This window comes from Lepidochelys kempii, chromosome 4 (genome assembly GCF_965140285.1).
Source record: "Lepidochelys kempii isolate rLepKem1 chromosome 4, rLepKem1.hap1, whole genome shotgun sequence".
In the NCBI taxonomy this organism is placed as follows: domain Eukaryota; kingdom Metazoa; phylum Chordata; order Testudines; family Cheloniidae; genus Lepidochelys; species Lepidochelys kempii.
The window spans coordinates 72,278,084-72,302,993 of record NC_136383.1 but is presented as its reverse complement, the minus strand read 5'-3'; the positions used below and the strand labels follow the sequence as shown (position 1 = coordinate 72,302,993).

At 38.2% G+C, this 24,910-nt stretch overlaps 2 protein-coding genes across 5 annotated transcripts in view; one reads left to right on the top strand and one right to left on the bottom strand.

The window, feature by feature from the left end:
• HPGD (15-hydroxyprostaglandin dehydrogenase) overlaps nt 1–19,799 on the top strand; it is a 37,910-nt gene extending 18,111 nt beyond the window's left edge. For 2 of the 4 annotated variants that reach the window (XM_073341662.2, XM_073341664.2), the window contains 4 exons: nt 6,826–6,913; nt 14,084–14,160; nt 16,307–16,470; nt 17,785–19,798. In XM_073341662.2, the coding sequence (XP_073197763.1) occupies nt 6,826–6,913; nt 14,084–14,160; nt 16,307–16,470; nt 17,785–17,923 (468 nt within the window). In that variant the 3' untranslated portion in view covers nt 17,924–19,798. Of the gene's footprint in view, nt 1–3,426; nt 3,646–6,825; nt 6,914–14,083; nt 14,161–16,306; nt 16,471–17,784 lie in introns of all 4 variants that reach the window. The other 2 variants (XM_073341665.2, XM_073341663.2) reach the window with 2 other exon arrangements.
• CEP44 (centrosomal protein 44) overlaps nt 1–24,910 on the bottom strand; it is a 155,701-nt gene that overhangs the window by 3,558 nt on the left and 127,233 nt on the right. The gene's annotated exons all lie outside the window — the stretch shown is intronic.

Genomic DNA, 24,910 nt, shown 5'->3' with positions numbered 1-24,910 from the left:
TTGTGGTCATTCTAGTCACATGCAGGGAATTGTGGGAAGGCATTGGAGGACCATCAGCACTCGAGCAGCTTAGCCTTTGTCCATATTTCAAAATGAGTGGGCTACCAACCCAAATGTGGACAGCATTCTGGCTTTAGCTTCTACCACCAAACGGGGCATCTAGCTCAGGTGTAAAGCTCTGTTACACATGGGGGAGGAGTTGTTTGTGGATGTGAGCCAGGTTAGTGACAACACTCAAGACAGAGCCCAAGTTATCTCTGCAGTGAAGACAAACCCCCACATTTAGGATCAGGATTCTCCTCAGTTTGGTATAAAGGCAAGAGTCACTTCCAAACACTTGCTGGTTTGCTTCAGCCAAGAGAAATATTAATAGCATTAATTTAGTCTAGGAAAATTTGCAATCCTGTGATGTTGATAAAGCAGTCAACTATCTAGGTTCTCCCTGCCATGTGGTTGGGACTTGGTCTGGGAATCATCTGGCTCTATTACTTCCTTGAAGTAGGGAAGGAAGCGATGTGGGGGGGGAAGAGCACTTCCTCAAAAAGTTCCAAGCTATTTCCCTTTCCTATTCATTTATTTCATTTAATTATCCCAGGTGGGATTCTTCCTTTCCACCCTGCAGGCTGAGCAGCTTCTCTAGGACAGGATAGGTCCTCTATCTGATTCCCTATGGGTAGGACCCTACCAAATTCATGGCTGTGAAAAAAGCGTCACAGACTGTGAAATCTGGTCTCTGTCCTGAAATTTGTATAGTATAAGGTAAAAGCGCACAAAAGACCAGATTTCACAGGGGAGTGAAAGAACCCCCAGTTTGAGAAACGCTAGGCTCCCCCGTGAAATCTGGTCTTTTGTGTACTTTTACCCTATACTATACAGATTTCATGGGGGAGACTTCTGCAGTGCAGAAGTAAAGGTGGCAGTAACGCAACCCCCCTACAATAATCTTGCAACCCCCCCACAGCCCCATTTTGGGTCAGGACCTCTACAGGACTACTAAGCTGGATGCATTTCATCACAAATGTCTGAGAAGAATACTGGGAATAACATATAGAGATATATGAAGACAAATGAAGTCAGAAAAATTACTGGACAAGGCACCCTCTCACAAATAACCTACAAAAGAAGACAGCAGTGGCTGGGATATGTGCTGAAAATGTAAAAAGAACACTTACCAAATACCGCCCTTGAATGGAAGCCAGAAAACGCAAGAAGAAAGAGGAAGACCACAAATAACATGGAATGAACAGTTCTGAACTACAGCAAGCACCTCAACATGAAATGGGAAGATTTGGAGAGAAGAGCAGTTGACAGGCAAGGATGTAAATGTGGGTAGCCCAATGTGCAGCAAAGCATGGGGCAGACTAAGGTCTAAGAACTCCTACAGTTACAACACCATAAAATTTCAGATTTAAATAATTGAAAACTTAGGATTTTAAAAACCATAAATTTCATGACCATAAAATGGACCATGAATTTAGTAGGGACCTACCTATGGGGCTTAGTGTGGACTCTGTGCAACCTATAACATATATAGAACATTCTTCATCACCAGTCTCAACTAATGGATCTATTAACAGTTCAGCTGCTTTCACCTTATATATTATAGCTACTGTTTATCACCAGAATAATTATACCTTAGGGCAGCACCATCAGGCATAAATGCACATAGCTTTAATAATTCCTTTGATGGTTATATAGTACAATTAACATTAAACAGCCCTACACAATACATTTATTAACAGACATATCTCTGAAGACATGTATCAAATACTGTTCCTTTAAGGAGTACAAGAGAGAGTACATAAGCCTGGCTCCTATAAGGCACCCTCAATTCCCATTGACAGCAGTAGGAGTTGAAGTTGCTAAACACATCATAAGATTGGGCCCAGATAGAAAAGTGCATGAGCATAATGATCCTGTGAACAGAAAGTAGAATGAGGAGGTCAGCAATTTTCACAAATATTAGGGAAGATATTTATAAAATGTATTAGCATTTGCAAACCTAAAGATTGACAAGTGTGCAGTTTACAACTCGTCTAGGGTCAAAATCAAAGGTTACCGACCTTTATGGGTAGTGGGTGCTGTGGCCTGAAAAGGCTTTCCGTTTACTTCCAACATCTCAGCTGACACTTTGGCAATGCCCAGTCTCTTACGTATTGCGCGGGGAAATCAGTTTCCCATATTGCTATCTGTTGCTATCAGGTTGCTATCAAGTTTTGACCTATTGTATAACTGGGCATTGTATATTGTCTTTAGGACACACTGACGATAGTAGGGGCTAGTCTCCACTACAGGGAGATCGATGCTGCTACAATCGAAGCAGTCGGGATCGATTTAGCGGGTCTAGTGAAGACCCACTGAATCAATGGCAGAGCACTCTCTGGTTGACCCCAGTATTCCAGCTCTCCAAGAGTAGTTAGGGAAGTCAATTGGAGAGCATCTCCCGTCAACTCAGCACCATGAAGACACCGGGGTAAGTGGACCGAAGCTACAGTCGACTCCAGCTATGTTATTCACGTAGCTGGAGTAGTGTAACTTAGGTCGACTTACCCCTATAGTGAAGACAAGCCCTAGATCTGTTAGTTTCCACATACATATTCATTTAAAATAAAAATAAGTCCAAACCAAAGCCTTGGATCAGAACTTTTACGTTGAAAATCCAAATCCAAACTTTCCCTACATTTGGGAGCATTTAGATTTGGTATCTATATTCATCCCATTATTAAGATATAGTTGAGCTATGGAACTTTCATCTAAATCTGGTTTAGATCATTTTTAATTTTAAAAAAGAAAAGGAGTACTTGTGGCACCTTAGAGACTAACAAATTTATTTGAGCATAAGCTTTTGTGAGCTACAGCTCACTTCATTGGATGCATGCAGTGGAAAATACAGTGGGGAGATTTTATATACGCTGATAACATGAAACAATGGGTGTTACCATACACCTGTAACGAGAGTGATCAGGTAAAGTGAGCTATTACCAGCAGGAGAGGGAAAAAAAACAAAAAATCTTTTGCAGTGATAATGAAGATGGGCCATTTCCAGCAGTTGACAAGAATGTGTGAGGAAAAGTAGGGGGGGGGGAAATAAACATGGGGAAATAGTTTTACTTTGTGTAATGACACATCCACTCCCAGTCTTTATTCAAGCCTAATTTAGTGGTGTCCAGTTTGCAAATTAATTCCAATTCAGCAGTCTCTTGGAGCAAAATTGGAATTAATTTGCAAACTGGACACCATTAAATTAGGCTTGAATAAAGACTAGGAGTGGATGTGTCATTACACAAAGTAAAACTATTTTCTCATGTTTATTTTTCCCCCTGTACTGTTCCTCACACGTTCTTGTACTCCTTTTCTTTTTGCAGATATAGACTAACACGGCTGCTACTCTGAAACCTTTTAATTTTAAGTATACTGTAACACCAGGTGCAGTGGCGTGTGCCTGTAATCCCAGCTACTTGGGACGCTGAGGTTGGTGGATTGCTTGAGCTCAGGGGTTCTGGGCCGTGGTGCACTTTGCTGATCGGGTGTCCAGTGCCATTGACAGCCTGGCCAGCGGGTGGCTGAAGAACTGGCTAGACCAACACAAACAACATGTTGTGATCGGCTCTCTCTCTGTGAGGGCTGATGGACCAATCAACCAAGGTGACACATGCAGTAGATTTAATCAAAGCCCTTTCCTTGAAACTTGTGGCAATATTCATCTGCAGACTTTTTGTGTATTTTGAGATTAAAATCAACAATATGCCAATATTTCCTACAGATTCCAATTTTTCCATCAGTAAAAGAAATTAGAAACACAAGGATGTATTTTACCATTGTGCATGGGCTAAACCTTGCTGTAGTAATTGTCGCTTTTCATTCTGGACGAATGTAAAGACGACAGAAAGAGACAGCCTGGACAAATATGGAGTGTGGCCCTGAGAAAAAGCCTAGAACTTTTGGGTGTGGTGCTGACTAAAGAGGCTTGGGCCTGTAAGCAAAGAAAATATTTCCTCTTTGGTTCCTCCTGTGTTTAGGGAAAACGGGCTTGGTACATATTTTGTAAATAAACAAGATTGCATCTGTCAAGATTCCTTTCCCACTCTGAACTCTAGGGTACAGATGTGGGGACCTGCATGAAAACCCCCTAAGCTTACTTTTACCAGCTTAGGTTAAAACTTCCCCAAGGTACAAACTATTTTACCTTTTGCCCTTGGACTTTCGCTGCCACCACCAAACATCTAACAGGGATATAATTTGGAAAGAGCCCGTTTAGAAACTTCTTTCCCCCAAAAATCCTCCCAAATCTTACACCTCCCTTCCTCGGGAAGGTTTGATAAAAATCCTCACCAATTTGCATAGGTGAACACAGACCCAAACCCTTGGATCTTAAGAACAATGAAAAAAGCATTCAGATTCTTAAAAGAAGAATTTTAATAGAAGTAAAAATAATCACCTCTGTAAAATCAGGATGGTAAATACCTTACAGGGTAAACAGATTCAAAACATAGAGAATCCCTCTAGGCAAAACCTTAAGTTACAAAAAGACACAAAAACAGGAATCTACATTCCATTCAGCACAGATTATTTTCTCAGCCATTTAAAGGAATCAGAATCTAACGCATATCTAGCTAGATTACTTACTAAGTTCTAAGACTCCATTCCTGTTCTGTCCCCGGCAGAAGCATCACACAGACAGAGAGAGCCTTTGTTTCTCCCCCCGTCCAGCTTTTGAAAGTATCTTGTCTCCTCATTGGTCATTTTAGTCAGGTGCCAGCGAGATTATCCTAGCGTCTTAACCCTTTACAGGTGAAAGGGTTTTTTCTCTGGCCAGGAGGGATTTTAAAGGTGTTTACCCTTCCCTTTATATTTATGACAGCATCAAAGAAAACATCAGACTATCATCAATTTCTCCTCCTAACTGGAACAACCCTCAACCCCAAATTTAGCTAACTGCTCATTTTGAAAGGGATGATAATAATTTAACATCAGTCACATACAATGTAGACATATGATCCCATCAATATTGAAGAAAAATGAAATATCTGTGTTCTGTTTAAAAAAAAATAAAGCAAACTTTCCCATAGTTTTCCATTGTCCCTACTTACTTACCAGTAATATACTCCTTGGAATTTCTTGTTATGAGCGACGGGGAAAAATATCTATTATTTTATACTTGAGTGCCTCACATGCTCCTGAGCACTGTAAAAAGTACGTATGATAGAATACAAGACTTGATTGTGCAATCTTCTCACATGGCAAAACTCCTATTAAAGCGAACCAGAGTTTTTCCTGTATAAGTACAGCAAGATCTGGATCATGGTTTCTACATGAAATTTTATGGTGTGCTGCTAACTATATCTACTGCATTTACTATTAAAATAGTTTATAGATGAAAAATAAAAACATATAAAAAGACCTCACCTTTAAAATCCTTCCAGTTTGGTATTTGCTATTTAGATAACATTACTGAACTAGTACAAAGTAGTTAATGTTCTCATATTTTAAGAGGTTGGGTTTTTTCCAATTTAACTGGCCACTCCTTACAACTGGGCTTTAGTCATAGGCTGACTGGTTTTGACTTTATATTGCTATTATTTTGGGAGCTTTCCATCCTCCCCATTTACAGATAATCTTGCAAACCTTCCCTGCTCAGAACTCTCAATGAATTCACTAGGAGTACATGTGTAGAGGGCTTGCAGGACTAGCTGCTTCATCATTTGAACTTCTTAATTTAAAGTCGGGTCCTGTAAAGAGTGCTAGACACAAATAATACTTATAAAACATCTAATTTAAAAAGTGAAATAATCTTCCTGGCTATAAGGCATCCTTTTTGTTTGACTAACTAAATAGAATTGGAAATATGAAAAATCACCTAAGTTAGGGTTCAATTTTAGGAAAAATTGAAGGTCAAAGGGAGATCTAGGCAAAAAGCAGCATTTTTATTATATTTAATTAAAAGGAAATAGTTTTAAAACTTATCACTAAAGCAGTAATGGTGAAATTCTGCACAGGCATGGGCAGTTCTTCAACTGGGACCTTATTCTGGAACTCTTGTATAAGATTAAGTAAGTTCTGACTGCAAGAGGAGTGCAGTAGTGGATCTCAGTAAGACAAAATTAGGCAAGGCCTGAGTATCAGTTTTCCTTCCCTCCAATCCCTCTGGAAAAAGCAAACACTCTCCCATGTAGCCTGTAACTAGCCCATATAAAACATTATACCATCACCATCCTTTTGTTTATATATTTGTATGTTTTACCTTATAGATCTTCTTTGGGTCTCCCAGTATGCCTTGTTATTTGATCCTTGTATAGTCTTTTGGGACTGATCTTGCTCCTGTCGAAGCCAATGGTAAAACTTCCATTGACTTTAATGGAAGAGAATGAGGACTTTAAACTCTAAATTCTTCGGGACAGGGACTATGTCACTGAGCCAAATCCTGGAAGGTGCTAAATATATGAAACTCCTATTGGAACCCTGAGAGTTACAGGGTTCAGCACCTCTCGAGGATTCAGTCAGCTACTTGTATATTCTTCAGTGCAAAATACACCATCTGGGCATAATAAATAATAATAATGAATCCCAAGTCCAAAGAAAAGTTTAATTGATTGGTCACTTTCATTTGCAAGGGAAACACTTGTATAGCGTGTCAATAAGTAAGCAAACAGTATTTGTTTCAGGCTGTTATTGTTACGTCAACTGCAGCAGCACTTCTTTAATGCTACCTGCCGTGGGTTATCTATGTCATATCTCGACATTATAAAGAAAAGCCTCACTTTTCAAGAAGAAGAAGAAAAAAGGACAAATTTAGAATTTATTTCCCCTTTATATTTCATAAATCAGACTTCTGTGATCAGAGGAACATACATTGGACTGGAATACATGAGAAAAGGAAATGGAGGGGTAATTATTAATATCTCATCTCTGGCAGGTAAGAAAATCTTATTTCTAAATCCTTGCCAGTACTTTTTAAAATAAGTTAATTCATATTTATTCCTTATTCTTTTCTTTCTTTTTTTATGATCTTTTTGTTGTTTCTTCAGACCTGTACAACATCTACTTGTCTTGCAGTGACCTCCAAAATGTATAGAGAAGGGCTACTATTTTTCCCAACCCAGCTGGGCTATGTAATTATACACTCAGTAATTTCCTGCACGATTAGTCTCAGGTCCCACAAATATGAGTATGGTATAAATATCTATTTTTTTAATCTTCCCTCCAAGGTTACCAATATTGTAGATTAAGTGAACATCAGCTAGGCTTAATTCATTATACTTCACTAATATTTTATCTTGGAAAGCCAAAAACAGCATTTGAAGCATACTGTATGTACGAAAGGATAGTCTTCAATATTTATAGACCCAAAGAGGAAACATTTACATTCTGAGTTTATTTTTTAAACTGTTTAATTTTTGTAGCATAAATAGATCAACAGGAATTAAATTTAGAGGGCAGGAAAGTACCAGAAAATCCTCTATAATGGGCCAAAAATCCATGAGAAAGAGGGAAGCTGAGCAAAAGCAGCTGTCTCTCTCCTTCCTCTAACCCTTTGGAAGCCCCCTTGTGTGAACATTATGTTGTACTAACTCTGTTGATACTAGAGAGAGTAGCTGGACAAGAAGTGGTCCTCCTGGCATCATCCCTTAGCAGACATGTAGGGAATACTTGCAGGAATTAATAGCGACCCTGTCAGCATTGATTCCAGCCCAGTCCCTCTTCATATTTTCAAACCATGTGGGGAGAACCTGAGGGTAAGAAAATAATCTTGTCTTTTATATATATAGATTGTAAACTCTTTTGGACAGGGACTGTCTTTTTGTTGTGAATGTACAGCATCTAGTACAATGGGGTCCTGGTCCGTAACAAGGGGTCCTAGGACCTACTGATAATTAAATGAGGAGGGACTGAGTATAGAGTAGAGGAGGAGGAGGAGGCGGCACTGAGTATAGGGATTATTGTGGATTGGATGCCCAGAGTTCCCTTGCATATCAGGACATCTGCAAGCTGAGAAAACCAAGTCACCCCAATTATATTATGCATTGGAGCTATGTGAGTTTAAACTCAGTTTTATACACACGCACACGAGTTTTTCCATTAAATGTCTTCATTTAGCCCTAACTCAGCATTGATAATATAGCCTGATCCAATGCCTATTGAAGTCAATGAGATTTTTTCCATCAACTGCAATAAGTGTTGGATCAGGCCCAAACTATCAGCCCTAGTGAAAGATTAAACAGTTTCACACAGCATATAAACATATAAAAAGAGGGAAACTGTAGAGTACTGCACTATGGGGCCTGAGTCAGTAGTACTGATATGAGTCTTGCTTCCAGGCTTGCAGGACCTGAACTTTTCCTAGTGCATTACAGCATGATTTGACTTTTAAGATCTAGTAACCCAGCCCTCTCTGGTTTTGATAAGCTTTTACAAATGTCTTTTTAATTAATCAATTAAAGTTTTATTTATTTACTTGAACATTTTTTTTAAATGTGATCATCATGCTCTAAAGGTTACGACTATCTCTTTAAAAAACAAAGTATACTTTGCTTTCTTTACTTTTACATAGCGTGAGTTTAGCAATTGTTTCCAAGGTCATCAGAAAAAGCAGATTATAAAAAGTTGACACAGGCTTTATTTTATTCCTGTTTGTGTATTGTGATTATACTCTCTTTTGCTATCTAAGTCTCTAGTCCTGCAGTGATTGCACACATAAAACTCCCCATTGAGTAGCTGTTTAACACTCACTAGAGTGAGTTACCTTTTTTCAGCAGACTTAGCTTCTGTTGACCATTAACAAACACGTTTCTCTATCACTTCTGGTTTTCAATTTTCTGTAAGTATGTTTTCATGAGACAGGCTCTATGCATAGCAAACATCTTTATCTTGCATTGCGTGCAAGAAGAATAGTTGTTTAATGCTTATATAACGCTCTATGTTCAAAGTCCAGTACATACACTAACTGATTAGGCTTCAGTTCTATCGGAATTTTGCCACTGATTTTAATTAGAGAAGGTTCAAGCCCTAGAGCTCAGTCCTGCAAGGTGAAGTCAATGGTACTACTCACCTTCTTTACGAGTAAGTGCTTTGCTGGATTGGGGCTAGAGTACCCAGATTCTTACACGATCAAGGCCTTGTTCCTTACCACACCTCTGCGAGGTAGGTATAAGTCAGGAAATAGAGGCAGCAAAAGACTGATTTGCCTAAGGCCACACAGCAAGTTTTTGGCACAAGAGGGATTAGAACTGAAAAGTACCTGACTACTAACCAAAAAAAATCCAACCCTCTGCTTATCCCTGTAGAGCATGCTGCCTCTCAAGGCTATAAAACTTCTGATAACTTTCAAAGGAGTTATGCATTCATATAAAAAGAGGAAGTTATACCACTAAGTCTCTCAGACAATGGGAGTTTTGTGTGTGTAGCTGCGGAACTGGTCCCATAGAAGAGAGCTTGCCACAGGTTTCTAAATGAATGCATTATCATAAATATCACTTGACATTTAAGGAGAGTAAGACATGTTAACCCCTCTTGTAAAATACTGTTAGAATATAGTTTTGAGGGTTGTGATTTCTGTATAAATTGGTTTTACACCTACTCAGAGAAAATGCATACAATGTTAAATGTAACTGCTAAGGTTGAAAACAAAAATTGAAGAGGATGGTTGGGTTAGCTGGGTTTCTGTTGTTGGCTGGGTTTTTGTTGTTTGGTAATTTTGGCAGATTTTATGCTTTCAGGAAGCTATGGTATAAACTAGGGCCTTTGAGCCAACTGGATTCTGAAAAGAAAAAGCAAAATATATGTACAGAGGACTTAAAAGTAGGTACAATAGTTAGTGTAAAAACATACTGACTTGTTAGAGTCATAGAATATAATGTTAGAAGGGACCACCAGATCATCCAATCTAACCTCCTGTATATCACAAGACACCAACACCACCCAGCAGCACCTACATGCTAAACCCAACAACCAAAATGAGACCAATGTATTGAAGCAAACAGGAGACTAGACTATTATGTGCCACAGGCAGTGAATAGGAGAAATCAAGGTGCACCCGGGCCCGAGGCTCTTGCAATAGCAGGGAAATGATTAAGTGAGGTATATGCAGATGATCCCTGCAAGTGACCCACACTCCAGGGTGCAGGATCCACAAGTTGCCAATATAGTGCTTTTTCCATAGGATGTTTCTCCAGAAGACAATGCGTTGGGTATTTCAGAAAGCACACTAATTTAGGCCCCGATCCTGCAAACATTTACATATGCTGAACTTTGCTATTATAAAGTGATTTCAATGGAAGATTCGTGGAAGTAAAGTTAAACACGTATGTGCGTGGTTGCAGGATTTAGATTTTAGGCTCAATACCTTAAAAAGAATTGTGATACTCTCAGACAAGAAAAGAAAAATAGGGTTGTGCTGACCATAAATCAGGGTAGTAGCTCTGGGAAACAGAAGGGACTTTGATTTTGCTACTTGTAAAATGTCCTAAAAGGAATGCAGCAAGTGACTTCTGCAAAGCAGAACCCCTACAATAAAGTCTACATAGGGAGAGTGAACTGTATTCAAACCAGAGCCTCTGGTAAACCCTCTCTCTCATCATTCAGCCCATAGCACAGCTACAGGTTCATCAACTCTTTAATTTGTTTCCTTTGTTAGACCTTTGTTGGTCCAAAAGAGATTTTGACCTTCAGATCATACTGCAAGGTCATTCTGTTTTTCAGCTTTTTGTCTGAGGAGGAGGAGGGCCATTCAGTTTTGTTTTGAGGCTTGGAAATTCTACTTTTTAAGTTGGCATTATAACAATTATTCACTTTTTAAAAATAATGGTTATACATGTTCCTATAGGCTTTGATAAGCATCTTTTATAAAATAGACACAAACCAACATGGCAAAAAGTCTGTTATACTGGAAAAATAATTTTATCTCAGGATAGCTAGCAATGCAGCCCTGGGGAAAAAGGGGGATGAAAGACCAACTACATGCTAATAAATAGTATTTAAAAAGAGATGCTTGTTCAAATCCTAGTGGGTAATCCCTGTCCATTGGGGAAATATACCTAGGAGGAAATGCTTAATTGTGTGTTCACCAAACCTGTTCAATAGTCTGAAAGAAAGTGTAATATCAACAAATGCAACTCTGACATACAGCCTTCATCACCAATGCTAATTTCCCAGTTTGTGGATCATGAAATTTAATTAAAACTATTGACCATCACAAATGAACAAACAGATTTAGTTAGAAGTCTCACTTCACGTCTAAAATGGTAACGAGTGATCTGGACACCTTAACAACAAAGTGACTAGAGTATAAACCAAGGAGAGGAGCTGTCTTTTTGTCAGCTTGCCAAGAAATCAGGAAGAGAGAAAATGAAAGGAAGAATTGCTCTGACTTGTAGGGTTAGTGAAACTGTCTTTTGATATCTAAGTGAGGTGTTGTACTATCTTCCACTTCATTCTCAGCTAGGTATGCTTTTTAAATTTATTTTCTGATTTTTATCTATTCTCTCTCTCTCTCTCAAATAAACAGTAGCTTGCTTAAATAACCTCTAAGCCCTTCTTCTGGATGCATCCTGTCTTCTACCTGCCTTTTCAATTGTAAATTCATTAGGATTGTCTTTATATTTATGTTATTTACAGCACGTTGTGGTATTAAACAAACAACAGCTTAGGTGTGATGGATAATATTGATAACTAGTGCTAACTCTACATTGCAGGAAGTAAGAAATGCTCTACTCTTGGAGGACAAACCCAAATAGGAGTAAACTCATTGATAGCTCTCCAGAGTCATAAAAAAGCATGGTTTAGAAAGGCCTATGGCTCCTGCCTACAGAGATGTCACAGATGGAGGTTCAGAAACAGAGCAATCGCTCTTTCTTTAGAGGTGCCAGGGTACAGTGATCCATTGTAATAACTTTCAAAAGCATCCAAAGGCTGGATCTTTGAATCTGAGATGGGAATTTGCACCACCATTAAAAGTCACCACCATTCGTTGTAACACACTATTCATCCCCCCAAGGTGAACAGCGCTAATAAAGTTGCTGTTTTAACTGGATCAGTGTAACATTTAAATAAAGAAATAAAGATATCTTAAACACTGAAATATTGTTTTTCATGTCAGTGTTATAATTATAATGCTGTGCCTTAACAGAAAATTATTTCATTTGGCTGAAATTGACTCCAGAGCAGAGAGCCCACACCACCCCCTATGCACCACTTAATCTCTATTCAAATCCCACATTAAGGACTTGAGTAGTACATAGATCCTTGCATGTGTCCTCTCCACTGTGATGAATCACACCCTTTGTTGGTGATATTACTTATAAAAAACAAAAGGGAATAAACAGATTTTTTTTTAAATTGGGGTGATTTCCATTAGTCAGAGCTAAACAACAAACATTAGTATCCAAGTTTTATGACATCTCCTTTCAGGAATGTATTTGAGTTTTATATCTCTAATTTAGGACAGGCTGTGCTTTGCTGCTTAAAGTTATATAATTTCCAGCTGGAGTTTGCAGTCCCTTTGCATTATAAATTTAGTCATTATGCCTGCTAGCACCCTTGTGACTGAAATCCCTATAATATAGTGGAAGTTACTAGTATAAGTACATAGATTCATGGTCTGTCTGTCATCTCTTGATTATCCTACTGCCAGTGTAAACTCAATTGGGCAAAAACTGAACTCCTAATCTTTCTTCCCAAGCCCTCTTCCACTTCCTTCCTTCTCTATTGCAACTGATAATACCATACCCACCCTACTCCCATCACACAGAGAGACAACCTAGGCATCATCTTCATTTTGCTTCTCTTCTTTTCCAAATATAGATAAATCATGTTGGTTCTTTTCCCCCTCAATATCTGAAAAATCCAACTCTTCCTCTCCTTACAACTAAACCGTTTGTCCATGCCTTGGCTATTACATCCCATCACTCTTTGGCTTCCCTAAAACACCTCTTGCTCCATTTCCACATACACAGAATGTCACAATGAAAATCATCTATCTAGTCTGCTGCCCAGAACATCATTCCCTTTCTGAATCTGTCCACTGATGTATTATTTTACCAGAGAGGCCAACTGAGAATGGGGCCCATTAATACTAAGCATAATACAAATGGATGCCTTCTACATCTTATTTAATCTTGTCTTCCTTCCAAGGTGCTTCAGAACTCTGCCCTGTCTGCTTCTCTGCTCTCATTTCCTCCTACTCCCCATCTTGAGCCCTTTACTCCACTGTTCCTTGTCTTTTCTCACTCTCATCTTCATGCCTTCTTCACTTAGATATCTTATGTGTTTCTCAGTGCCACTCCTTCGATCATTAACTCAGAGGTGTGGTGCCTAGAATAGGACACAGTACTCCAGTTGAGCCGTATCAATGTGGAGTAGAGCGGAGGAATTACTTCTCGTGTCTTGTTTGCAATACTGCTGCTAATACATCCCAAAATGATGTTCACTTTTTTTGCAGTGGTATTACATCGTTGACTCAGATTTAGTTTGTGATCCACTATAACCCCCATATCCTGTGCTGCAGTACTCCTTCCTAGGCAGTCAGTTCCCATTTTGTATTTGTGCAAGTGATCGTTCCTGCCTAGGTGGAGTACTTTGTGTTTGTCCTCATTGAATTTCATCCTATTTATTTCAGACCATTTTTCCAGTTTGTCAAGATCATTTTAAATTCTAATCCTGTCCTCCAAAGCATTTGCAAACCCCCTCTCCCCAGCTTGATATCATCCAAAAACTTTATAAGTGCCCTCTCAAAACCATTATTCAAATAATTTATGAAGCTATTGAATAGAACCAGACCCAGGCCAGATCCCTGCAGTACCCCACTCGACATGCCCTTCCAGCTAGACTGTGAACAATACTCTTCTCTTCCTATGCTTCCATTCCTGTCTCCTTACTCTCTCTTGCCTTTTTGTTCTTTTCTGGAGGGTTTTATTTATTTTTTTTTTGGCTGGTCTTTTACTCCCTGTCCTTTTCCCAGTTTGACCTCATAATTACAGCTAGAACTAAGACATTTTACTAGTAATGACTGCTACATTTGATTGTGCATTTGTTATAATCTCAACATGTGTTGATTATTAATGTGTATATTCAACTCTTTTCATTTTTCAAGGACTCATGCCCGCTGCACACCAACCAGTATACTGTGCTACAAAGCATGGAATAATTGGATTCACACGGTCTATAGCTGTGAGTATATGTAGCCAAAAATACTATCAGCAGTTCCTTGAGAACATGCTTACTTTCTCAGGTTCCCTCTCTATAGCGATGCAAGTCAAACCAGTGCCTACAGAAGTACTGTGTGGGGTTTGGTTTTGTTTTAACAAAAGCTTTTAAGGTGGTAGCTGGAGACTCCTTCATTTCACAGGGGTGTCCGAGGAGGTAACAGTGGAGTTGTATGTGGGGTTTGTGATCAATACAAGGTTTGGGCAATCTTCTTCTTAGTGTATGGGCAATGAGGGTGATATAGAGAGAGGATAAAGACAATCAATCAAATAGACAACCTCGGATAAATCATTTCAGTTTCTCCATCTGTAAATTAGGGATGATATTTATGTAATAAGTGGGTGCTGCAATACAAATTAGTAAATGTGGGGGAATGATTTGAATATGAAAAGTGCTCCCCATTATTAAGGCTGATTCAGGTATTCTGATTACTTAACATTGGTGTGGTAGTAACAATGAAAGGCTCCAATTCAGGATGGGGCCTATGCTGGGTGTTGTACAAACATATAGGAAGAAGCAGTCCCTGTCACAAGAAACTTCTTGTCTAATTTATGGAAAGATACCAGTAGAGGGAAAGAGCTTGAAGGAAGTATGAGGATAACAAGATCATGTATTTTCATGGACCAGTTATGTGCACAATTTGAGGATAGCCTCTTCACATGAGATTTCTAGTCAAATTTCCAGCCCAAAGAAGCTGAGATATATTTGGATAAGCATCCAGACTTTTAAAATGTTTTCCCAAACCTCCGAATCTTCTAAGGTTAACTAATCCAGATCAGTTTGGGAATAGGAATCATATATCACACCTTGGCCATAGTCTGCACATGACTGTATATAATTTACATTTTTTGCATGATTTAAAAAATATATTATAATATCATTCCAACAACAAAGAAACTGGGTAAAATGAGAGCATGTGCCACCTCCTAATGAACACAAGAAACTAAAACACTGGAGAAACACAATAGGACTTAAAATACTTACCAGATAATGGAGAAGAAGGTGCAGCCTGACACAGGCGGGTGAAAATTAGAACTTTTAGGACTCTAGTTGATTCTGCCAGATTTAGGAGGCCAGCTCCTAAAGAGGATTCTGGATAAGGCTCCAATAAAAATGGTAAACCTCAGATTAAACAATTTAGTGGTGAACAGGCAGTCAAAAAGAAAGTCATTCCAGGGCAAGGGACAGAATCCCGATTTTCTGTGGTGAGGGAGGTGAGTGGAAAATATTCAAAAGTTTAGGGCTGGAATTTGGTGTGATTTGAGATAGTCATGTTATTTTGTTTTCTTATGAAAAAGTTTTTTATATATTAGAAAAAAACAAGGTTTGCTGGGGTTATTTTTAGGATGTCAGTTGCTTCTTCTGTGTAAGGTAATATCATTATACCAACCATAATGCTGATGGTTGTAGCTGACATTGCTGATGAGAAAAACTAAAAAAAAACAAACCTGTTTTAAGGAAATAAAATGTTAAGATTTCTGTCACAATAATCCTCAGCAAAATATGGGGTGTATGCAAGGTCTTGACTTGCTAAAGAATATATTGTTCAAACTTTTCCTGAAACATTCAAACATCAATACCACCACCATTTATTTAGCTAGTAATGATACCAAGGCTACAGAAAGCTTGGAGTACATGGTGAATTTTTGCTTGTAGCCTGAGGTAGTCTTGTCCAGAAGCTGTCAGCATAATTGTTCACCTGACTTTATAGATTAAGGAATAAAATCTAGAATGTAATCAAGACTTGTATGCATTGATGTGAGTGACACTCCTTTTTATGGCCTTCATCCTCTTCATGTCGACCTCTCCCAACCACGTACCAAATTAATTTCTGCTTTGAGCACCAATTTTGTGTAAAACAGAAATTATATAAAATAATCAGACACACACACACACCTATCATAAAAGGCCATAAATAAGACCAGGATCAATACCCAGTCTGCCACCCTCACAGCCCTCTTATGCTATTTGCCAACATCAACCACTGATAAATAAAGGGCTAATATGCTACTGTTAGTTTTGCTGATTGTGTCAAGCAACATGTTTACTAGTCTTTGTAAAGGTTCACAAAATGCAGAAAATGAACACAATGTGTCTGACACTTTTGTAGATGGCGGCTCAAATGGGAAATTATGGCGTGCGACTAAATACAATTTGTCCAGGTTTTGTTAACACACCAATTCTTCAGTCTATTGATAAAGAAGAGAATATGGGACAATATTATGAATACAAGGATGAGATCAAAGACATGATGAAGTTCTATGGTGTTATGGAGTAAGTGAAGCTACCCATAATATTCTTTTGTCTTCTCTAGCTGAAGGGAAAGTAAGTAGTAGCACCACAGGCAACTGATCCACAGAAGGCAGTGTAACCAATGTCTGTACTGTATTTCTGCACAAACTACACGAGAGACAAAAGAGAAGGCAACTGAACCATTTTATTTCTGTTGTCTCTTTTCAACCCAAGCAGCTAATCAAATGTCAGGGCCCTGGGGATGTTCCAGTTGGAAGTAGAAATTGATTGAGTCTTTCTTTGAGTCTTTATTTTCTTTGATGAAATCTTATTTATTTACAAAGAATGTACAAAGTCCTGTGTCTTTGAACACAAAAGGAATCAAATAGCAGGAAACAGCTTCTTTTCCTCACAGCAGCAGGAGCACTCTTCTCAGCCTGCACCTCTAACTCAAAAATCTCTTCCCAGGTCTCTTCCAGGGTCAAACACCATGCTTTCATCTGCTCCTTCAGGCTGTCTGTCACTCTGAGTATGCCAGTCTTCTGCCTTCTCAATTGCTATGTGCACTTCCTTCCCACCTAATCACAGCCAGACTCCTCAAGCCCACTCAGTCCAAACTCCTGGGAGGATTCACCATCCTCTTTTGCCTTAGGTGGGGCAAAGGTTGTGGTTAACTCATCCTGACACTTTAACTGAATGATAAGTTCACACCCAGTCTCAGAGATGATTGTGATTCATGCAGTCACTAGTACCTCAAAGCATAACACCATGTTGGTTTGCCTCTGCTTTTTCAGATGTCACTTGCTCTCACTGAGTAGCACTGAAGTTTTACAGTCACTATTGCAAATTACAGAGGGCAAATTCTCCCCTAATTTGCACTGCTCTCCAGTTAATGTCAGTGGAAACAAATACAGAATACATAACAGAGGAGATCTGCAGTGTAGTGAAGAGAAGCATTTTCCTATAGCATTTATCACACTCAGGGAACTTTGATAGTAAACTAAGTGGCAACCAAACACCAAACATCTGAAGTATTTACCAATGACTAGACCTAGAAGGGCTCATTTGCAAAGTTGCAGTTGTATATTTTTTGCATGTCCAAATTATGATGACCCCATATCCTTCCAGAAATGCTCTTGCTACTTCTGTAATAGTTCCAAAAGACTTGGAAGTAGATCTATGCAAATTGTAGATGGTTCATTTTGCAAGTGTTTATGCAAACCTTTATTTATACTTAGTTTAGTACATACTTTTTCCACAATCTCCAGTGCATTATGCTATCAGACTAAGATAACCAAGAAGGTATTATGTGCCATGTCTGATTTTCAAAATGGAAAAACATTTATTTTTCTGTAGCCCGTCGCTAATTGCCAAAGGACTGTTAATGATCCTTGAAGATGATGCTTTAAATGGAGAGGTTATGAAGATTACAGCATCCAAGGGGATTCATTTTCAAGAATATAGTCCACTTCCTTTTCAATCAGGAAGGATATAAATATTATTCTGTTATCTTGTCTCTAAATTAATGTAAAAATGTCTTTTAAACAATTTTTTGAAAAAAGACAAATGTTGTTTGTGTCCAAAGAGTTACATGATTTGAACTCTTTAATGAAATAATGTACAGTTGTGTAGTAATATGATTTCTTACTCTGATTTTAAAAGCTGCTGTTAATATTCTTTATTTGATAGAATAAGCATATTGCTCAAAAGATATTCAATGATGCAGTAATAAGGGTCAGATTCTGCCCATTGGTAATTATATGCTTGTGGCAGGCTGTTCCACTCCTGACCTAGTCTAGCACTGCAGGCACTCCTTGCTTCACTTGCCCTTCTGTCAGGACTCTTAGGAACATCACACAGCTCAAAAGGGGATAAGACAAAATTCCCTTACTGGGATTCTACTTTATTAAATACAAATAAACTTGAAATAGAAAATCTCCCTTTGGCTTCAGAAGTCACACAGCCCTCCTCCTTGGGGCTTTTTCCTCTCAGTCCTGGCCTCTCTGGCCTGTAGTCTCTCCCGCTGAGTTCAGGGTTGCACAGCCCTCCTCCTTGGGGCCTGTGTTTCTCTGGGAGCTTCTCCCCTCTCCACAAGACACCTTCTCTCTTTGTGGGCACCACTCTGCAATTGAGCCGTGGTGACCTTTATAGGGCCCAAGCGCTGGTTATTCAATTAACTGCCTAGACAGGCAGTTACATATTGATGTAAAAACAGTTACCAAAAATATATGCTCACTTTGACTTCCAATTCTTTTAAAACTTAAAAGAATCAATGAATGAACAGTAAATGGCTAAATATTTGGCAGCAAGAGGTGACTACAGGACATCTGATGAGAATAATGGTGCACTGCTGGCTCACATGGTTACCCCAGAATGCCAAAAGAACAGTACTTGCACATCTTCCAGACATTTTGCACCTTCACAGCTTTTGATGTTGCACCTTTACTTGGGCAAAATGGCCCTTAACTTCACTGTAAGTTTGGACAAATTGAGAGCATGATCGGACCTTTTTTATATATTTATCTAATTTGTGTAATAAATTGTGGACGAAGATAATACCGTTAACTCTGATGAGAACAATTCATTAAGATACTGTGTGACAATGGAACAGATGGTTTTAGGCATGCTGGACAAATTTACGAATAGTGTTAACTAGCAACCACTACGTTCTCTTTAATGAGTTGCGCCTGTTTACAAATTGGGCTCACAATCCTCAAATTTGATTGTACTTTGCTATTAGCTGGTAGCCAGAGATGTCTTGTAGGTCTATTTACAATAGTTTTTGGTTCTTTTATGGGATCAAGTAGACAGAATAATCTATGTCTATTTTCCATGTGTAAAAATGTGTTGCATCTTTTTTCTGTGCTGCCTGTAGAAATATTACAATAGTACTAGCACCTTCCCATCTCCTTTTGGTTATACAGTAACACAAGTCATGCCAGACATAAAAAACAGTTATAGGATAGTGCAAAGTTAAAGTGGGAGTATCAGTGAAAAAATATAAACTATTTTAAAATGAAAAGTGACCTATTGCAAATAATCACCAAAGTCTGTACTTTCTATGGAATAATTGGGGGAAGGAAGAGGAAATCACTCAGTAATTAGGGAGGAAAAGATCTTTGTTTTTGGAAGGGTTTCTGAGCACATCTGCTTCTTTATTGCACTCAAAGACTAAAAACTAAGTATAACCAATAAAAATTCCAGTCACTTATTTACAAATTAGAAAAATGGATTTTAAAGACTAGGAGCAACTACAGGGATCTGTTAAATGAACTTGTCTTTTTGATATAGCATTGTCCTATATTTGTTTTGCCCGTAATTATATTTTGTGAGTTTGGAACTTTCTAAAAAAAATGTACTTTTAAATGAAATAAAAATAATTTAAAGTTCTATTCGAGTATTTTTTCTGTTGAAAGGCAACAAATTTAAAGCTAATTAAAACTGATGGGTTACAGTGCATAAGCCTGGGGAACTCACTGCCACAAGATAGTTTTGAGGCCACGATTTTAGTAAGATTGTCTAATATTTTGTTCATTTATACAGATAATATCCTCAATTAGACTCATAGATATTATAAAAAGAGATTTGAAAGAAGAGCTAAGAATGAAGGAATGAAGAGCTGAGAAAAGGGGGGAGAAAAAGATCAAGCATGTCCCCACTTCCTCTCCTCTCTTTTCTTCCTTTTCCCTTCTGGCTATGTCAAAACTGGCAATTCAGCATTTTTGAAGCCTATTTCAAATCCTTAATTGGGCCCCCACCAGTAACATCAGCATCTTCCAGACACCTTTACAGGAGCCCTAAAATAGCCTCTGACCTCTATATGTGTAGCATAAAAATCCAAGAACTAATATCTCAATGCAGTTATTTAAATTCCTGGATAAATTTCACTGCTACCAGAGGGTATTTTAAACATTGCCTATAAGATATTAGGAGACTTGGTTTTTACCAGCACTTGCCTGGGTAAAGCAAAAACCTGCTGTAAAACTTAAAACAGTCAACATGCGTCATTAGGTAGGTAGGCAACTCTAATATCCTTTGCTCCTTTTCTTGTCTAGAAATATTTCATTTTAAGTAGTTTATAAACAAAGCAAATTATATTAATAACCATATGTTCAACCTATCTAACTAGTAGCAACCACAGGAATTTAGACAAATGGCCAGATTTTGAAAAGAATGCAGCTATTAGCAGCTACCATTGAAAACATATTTAGTTCAAAAAATACTTGGAACACTAATTAGTTTCATATTATATATTTCTGACATAATCACCTTGATTACTATGCTCACATCTGGTAACTACATTTCAAAAAAGAAATACTGAAAAGATTGGGGTGGTTTAGTCTGGAGAAGTGACCAGTAAAGGGGGATATGATTGAGGACTGTAAATAATAAATGAGATTGACCTATTCTATCAGGCACTCTTGTTTACCTTTTATATAAAACAAAACCAAGGTGAAACTGAAAGGCAACAAATTTAAAGCTAATTAAAACTGATGTGTTGCAGTGCATAAGCCTGTGGAACTCACTGCCACAAGATAGTTTTGAGGCCACAATTTTAGTAAGATTGTCTAATATTTTGTTCATTTATACAGATAATATCCTCAATTAGACTCATAGATATTAAGATCAGAAGGGACCATTATGATCATCTAGTCTGACCTCCTGCACAATGCAGGCCACAGAATCTCACCCACCCACTCCTTCAATAAACCTCTCACCTATGTCTGAGCTATTGAAATCCTCAAATCATGGTTTAAAGACTTCAAGGTGCAGAGAATCCTCCAGCAAGTGACCCGTGCCCCATGCTACAGAGGAAGGCGAAAAACCGCCGAGGACACTTCCAATCTGCCCTGGAGGAAAATTCCTTCCCAACCCCAAATATGGCGATCAGCTAAACCCTGAGCATGTGGGCAAGATTCACCAGCCAGATACCCAGGAAAGAATTCTCTGTAATAACTCAGATCCCACCCCATCAAACATCCCATCACAGGCCATTGGGCCTATTTACCATGAATAGTTAAAGATCAATTAATTGCCAAAATCATGTTATCCCATCATACCGTCTCCTCCATAAATTTATCGAGTTTAATCTTGAAGCCAGATAGGTCTTTTGCCCCCACTGTTTCCCTTGGAAGGCTTCACTCCTCTGATGGTTAGAAACCTTCATCTAATTTCAAGTCTGAACTTCCCGATGACCAGTTTATATCCATTTGTTCTTGTGTCCACATTGGTACTGAGCTTAAATAATTCCTCTCCCTCTCCAGTATTTATCCCTCTGATATATTTAGAGAGAGCAATCATATCTCCCCTCAGCCTTCTTTTAGTTAAGCTAAACAAGCCAAGCTCCTTGAGTTTCCTTTCCTAAGACATTCCTCGGATCATCCTAGTAGCCCTTCTCTGTACCTGTTTCAGTTTGAATTCATCCTCCTTAAACATGGGAGACCAGAACTGCACACAGTATTCCAGGTGAGGTCTCACCAGTGCCTTGTATAGTGGTACTAACACCTCCTTATCTCTACTGGAAATACCCCGCCTGCATCCCAAGACTGCATTAGCTTTTTTCACGGCCGTATCACATTGGCGGCTCATAGTCATCCTGTGGTCAACCAATACTCCAAGGTCCTTCTCCTCCTCCCTTACTTCTAATTGATGCGTCCCCAGCTTATAACTAAAATTCTTGTTATTAATCCCTAAATGCATGACCTTACACTTCTCACTATTAAATTTCATCCTATTACTATTACTACAGTTTACAAGGTCATCCAGATCCTCCTGTATGATATCCCGGTCCTTCTCTACATTGGCAGTACCTCCCAGCTTTGTATCATCCGCAAACTTTATTAGCACACTCCCACTTCTTGTGCCGAGGTCAGTAATAAAAAGCTTAACTGAGATTGGTCCCAAAACCAATCCCTGAGGAACTCCACTGGTAATCTCCCTCCAGCCTGACAGTTCACCTTTCAGTATGACCCACCTGTAGTCTCCCCTTTAACGAATTTAAAGGTGCCACCTTTCAATTTTCATATTGATCCCCATCTTTTCCAATTTAACTAATAATTCCCCAAGTGGTACCGTATCAAACGCCTTACTGAAATCTAGGTAAATTAGATCCACTGCATTTCCTTTGTCTAAAAAATCTGTTACTTTCTCAAAGAAGGAGATCAGGTTGGTTTAGCACGATCTACCTTTTGTAAAACCGTGTTGTATTTTGTCCCATTTACCATTGACCTCAATGTCCTTAACTACTTTCTCCTTCAAATTTTTTTCCAAGACCTTGCGTACTACAGATGTCAAACTAACAGGCCTGTAGTTACCAAGATCACATTTTTTCCCTTTCTTAAAAATAGGAACTATGTTAGCAATTCTCCAGTCATAGGGTACAACCCCTGAGTTTACAGATTCATTAAACATTCTTGCTAATGGGCTTGCAATTTCATGTGCCAATTCCTTTAATATTCTTGAATGAAGATTATCTGGGCCCCCTGATTTAGTCCCATTAAGCAGTTCGAGTTTCGCTTCTATCTCAGATATGGTAATATCTACCTCCATATCCTCATTCCCATTTGTCATACTACCATTATCCCTAAGATCCTCATTAGCCTCATTAAAGACTGAGGCAAAGTATTTGTTTAGATATTGGGCCATGCCTAGATTATCCTTAATCTCCACTCCGTCCTCAGTGTTTAGCGGTCCCACTTCTTCTTTCGGAGGCAGAGCTAAAATGTATAACTCCTCATGTTTCAGGATTTAAGCCAACCTAATCTTAATTGGCCTGTGGTTATGCATTATAACTATAAGCAATTTATTCTAGAATTGTTTATAATGAGGTTTATTGCACTTCTCTCTGAAGCAGCCAGAACTGGTCACCACCAAAGACAAAATGTTGAGTTAGGTGACCACTAGACTGATCTGCTAGGATGTTTCTAACGTGCCTATCTTTAACTAATTAATTTATTAAACAGTTACTGTTTTCCAACTCAGCTCGGGAGTAACTCATTTGTTTCAGCTGATCAGTATAATACACCAAACTTTTGATATGTGTCTGTTAACAGACAATATACATTGATACCAATTCAACAGATGTCAAAATCTCAATTTCCCACACAGCATATGATGACGCTGTTAGAACATGCCCCTTAAAGAAAAAAGAAGTTAGATGGGTTGTATAAATATCGGTGTTTCACTTTCTGCTAGAGATCAAGAGACCAAACCTGAAGCACACAGTGATTTAGGAGGCAAGTTTTCAGAAACTGAGAACTGAGATCCATTATCAGTTGCATGCCTAAATGTGTGTGCAACTATTGCAATTGTGAACACATCAAATATATTTGTATATAAAAACAAGCATTTAGATTCCTAACCAACTAGTGTACAAATATGTATGCACAATTGTTTATGCAAGTGGACTCAGGGCACTCCGAAAAAATCTGGTCCTAAAGGTAGGGAAGGATTAAAAATGTATGTTACTTATATGTACATGTCTTTCTAAGCCGGGAATCAGCGAATTCAACAAGTTTTTCTGGACTATGTTTTTTAACTTAAAAGAGACAGCTTTTGGAATATAAGGTATATAAAGTAAATTTTTTATTACACACACACACACACACTGTATAACTGGGCGTTCCAATAAATGGAAGTGCTATTAAGTAACATAGGGCTACATGGAACAGACTTTGGACTCAAATAACTAGAGTTTTCAGAATATAGGAATTAGAGTAATTGGAATTATACTGTATATACATATATATATATATATATATATATATATACTATATATACATATATATACTGTATATATATATATACACACACAGTATATACAACTGACGTCTGACAATCAGATATGAAGGTTGACAAGGCAATATCTAATCATTTGGTAAAAATCACATTTACAATAAGAAAACTATTAAAGCATTATCACAAGTTGGAACTTATTGAAGGCACTCAGAAGATGAGAATGAGGTAGCAAATTTGAGCAAACTCAAAGCAAATTTTCATGAGAAAAATAACCAGCTAGCCTCCAAGACATAACTAAAAAGACATGCTTAAAATCAAATATTACATCTATAGCAGTTTAGTTCCTTGTGAAAATAGTAAAATATATATGAGAGTTTTATCTCTCAGGAAGAGAAAGTCCTAAATATCTTTGGGAAAGATTTCCTGTAAAGCTTCCCCACGTTTGGAAGTCTCCCAAAGAGCAAGAAAACTGTTTGATCTACAGAGGTACAGTAGGCACAAAGATGAATGGAAAAAAGAAATGGTGAACTTAATTTCCATGCAATGATCTTAAACCATTTTAAAAGATCTTAAACGTCTTAAATTAAAAGTCTTGACATCATTCCAAATCTTAATGTGTTTTGCAAAAGAGCTCATTATTTTTAAGAAAACTATTCAGTCAAAAGAAAAAAGAAATCTTCGAACAAAAGATATTAATCGCCAAGAACCTAAAATGAAGGGTTAAGAGTGAACTTGAATCAGATAT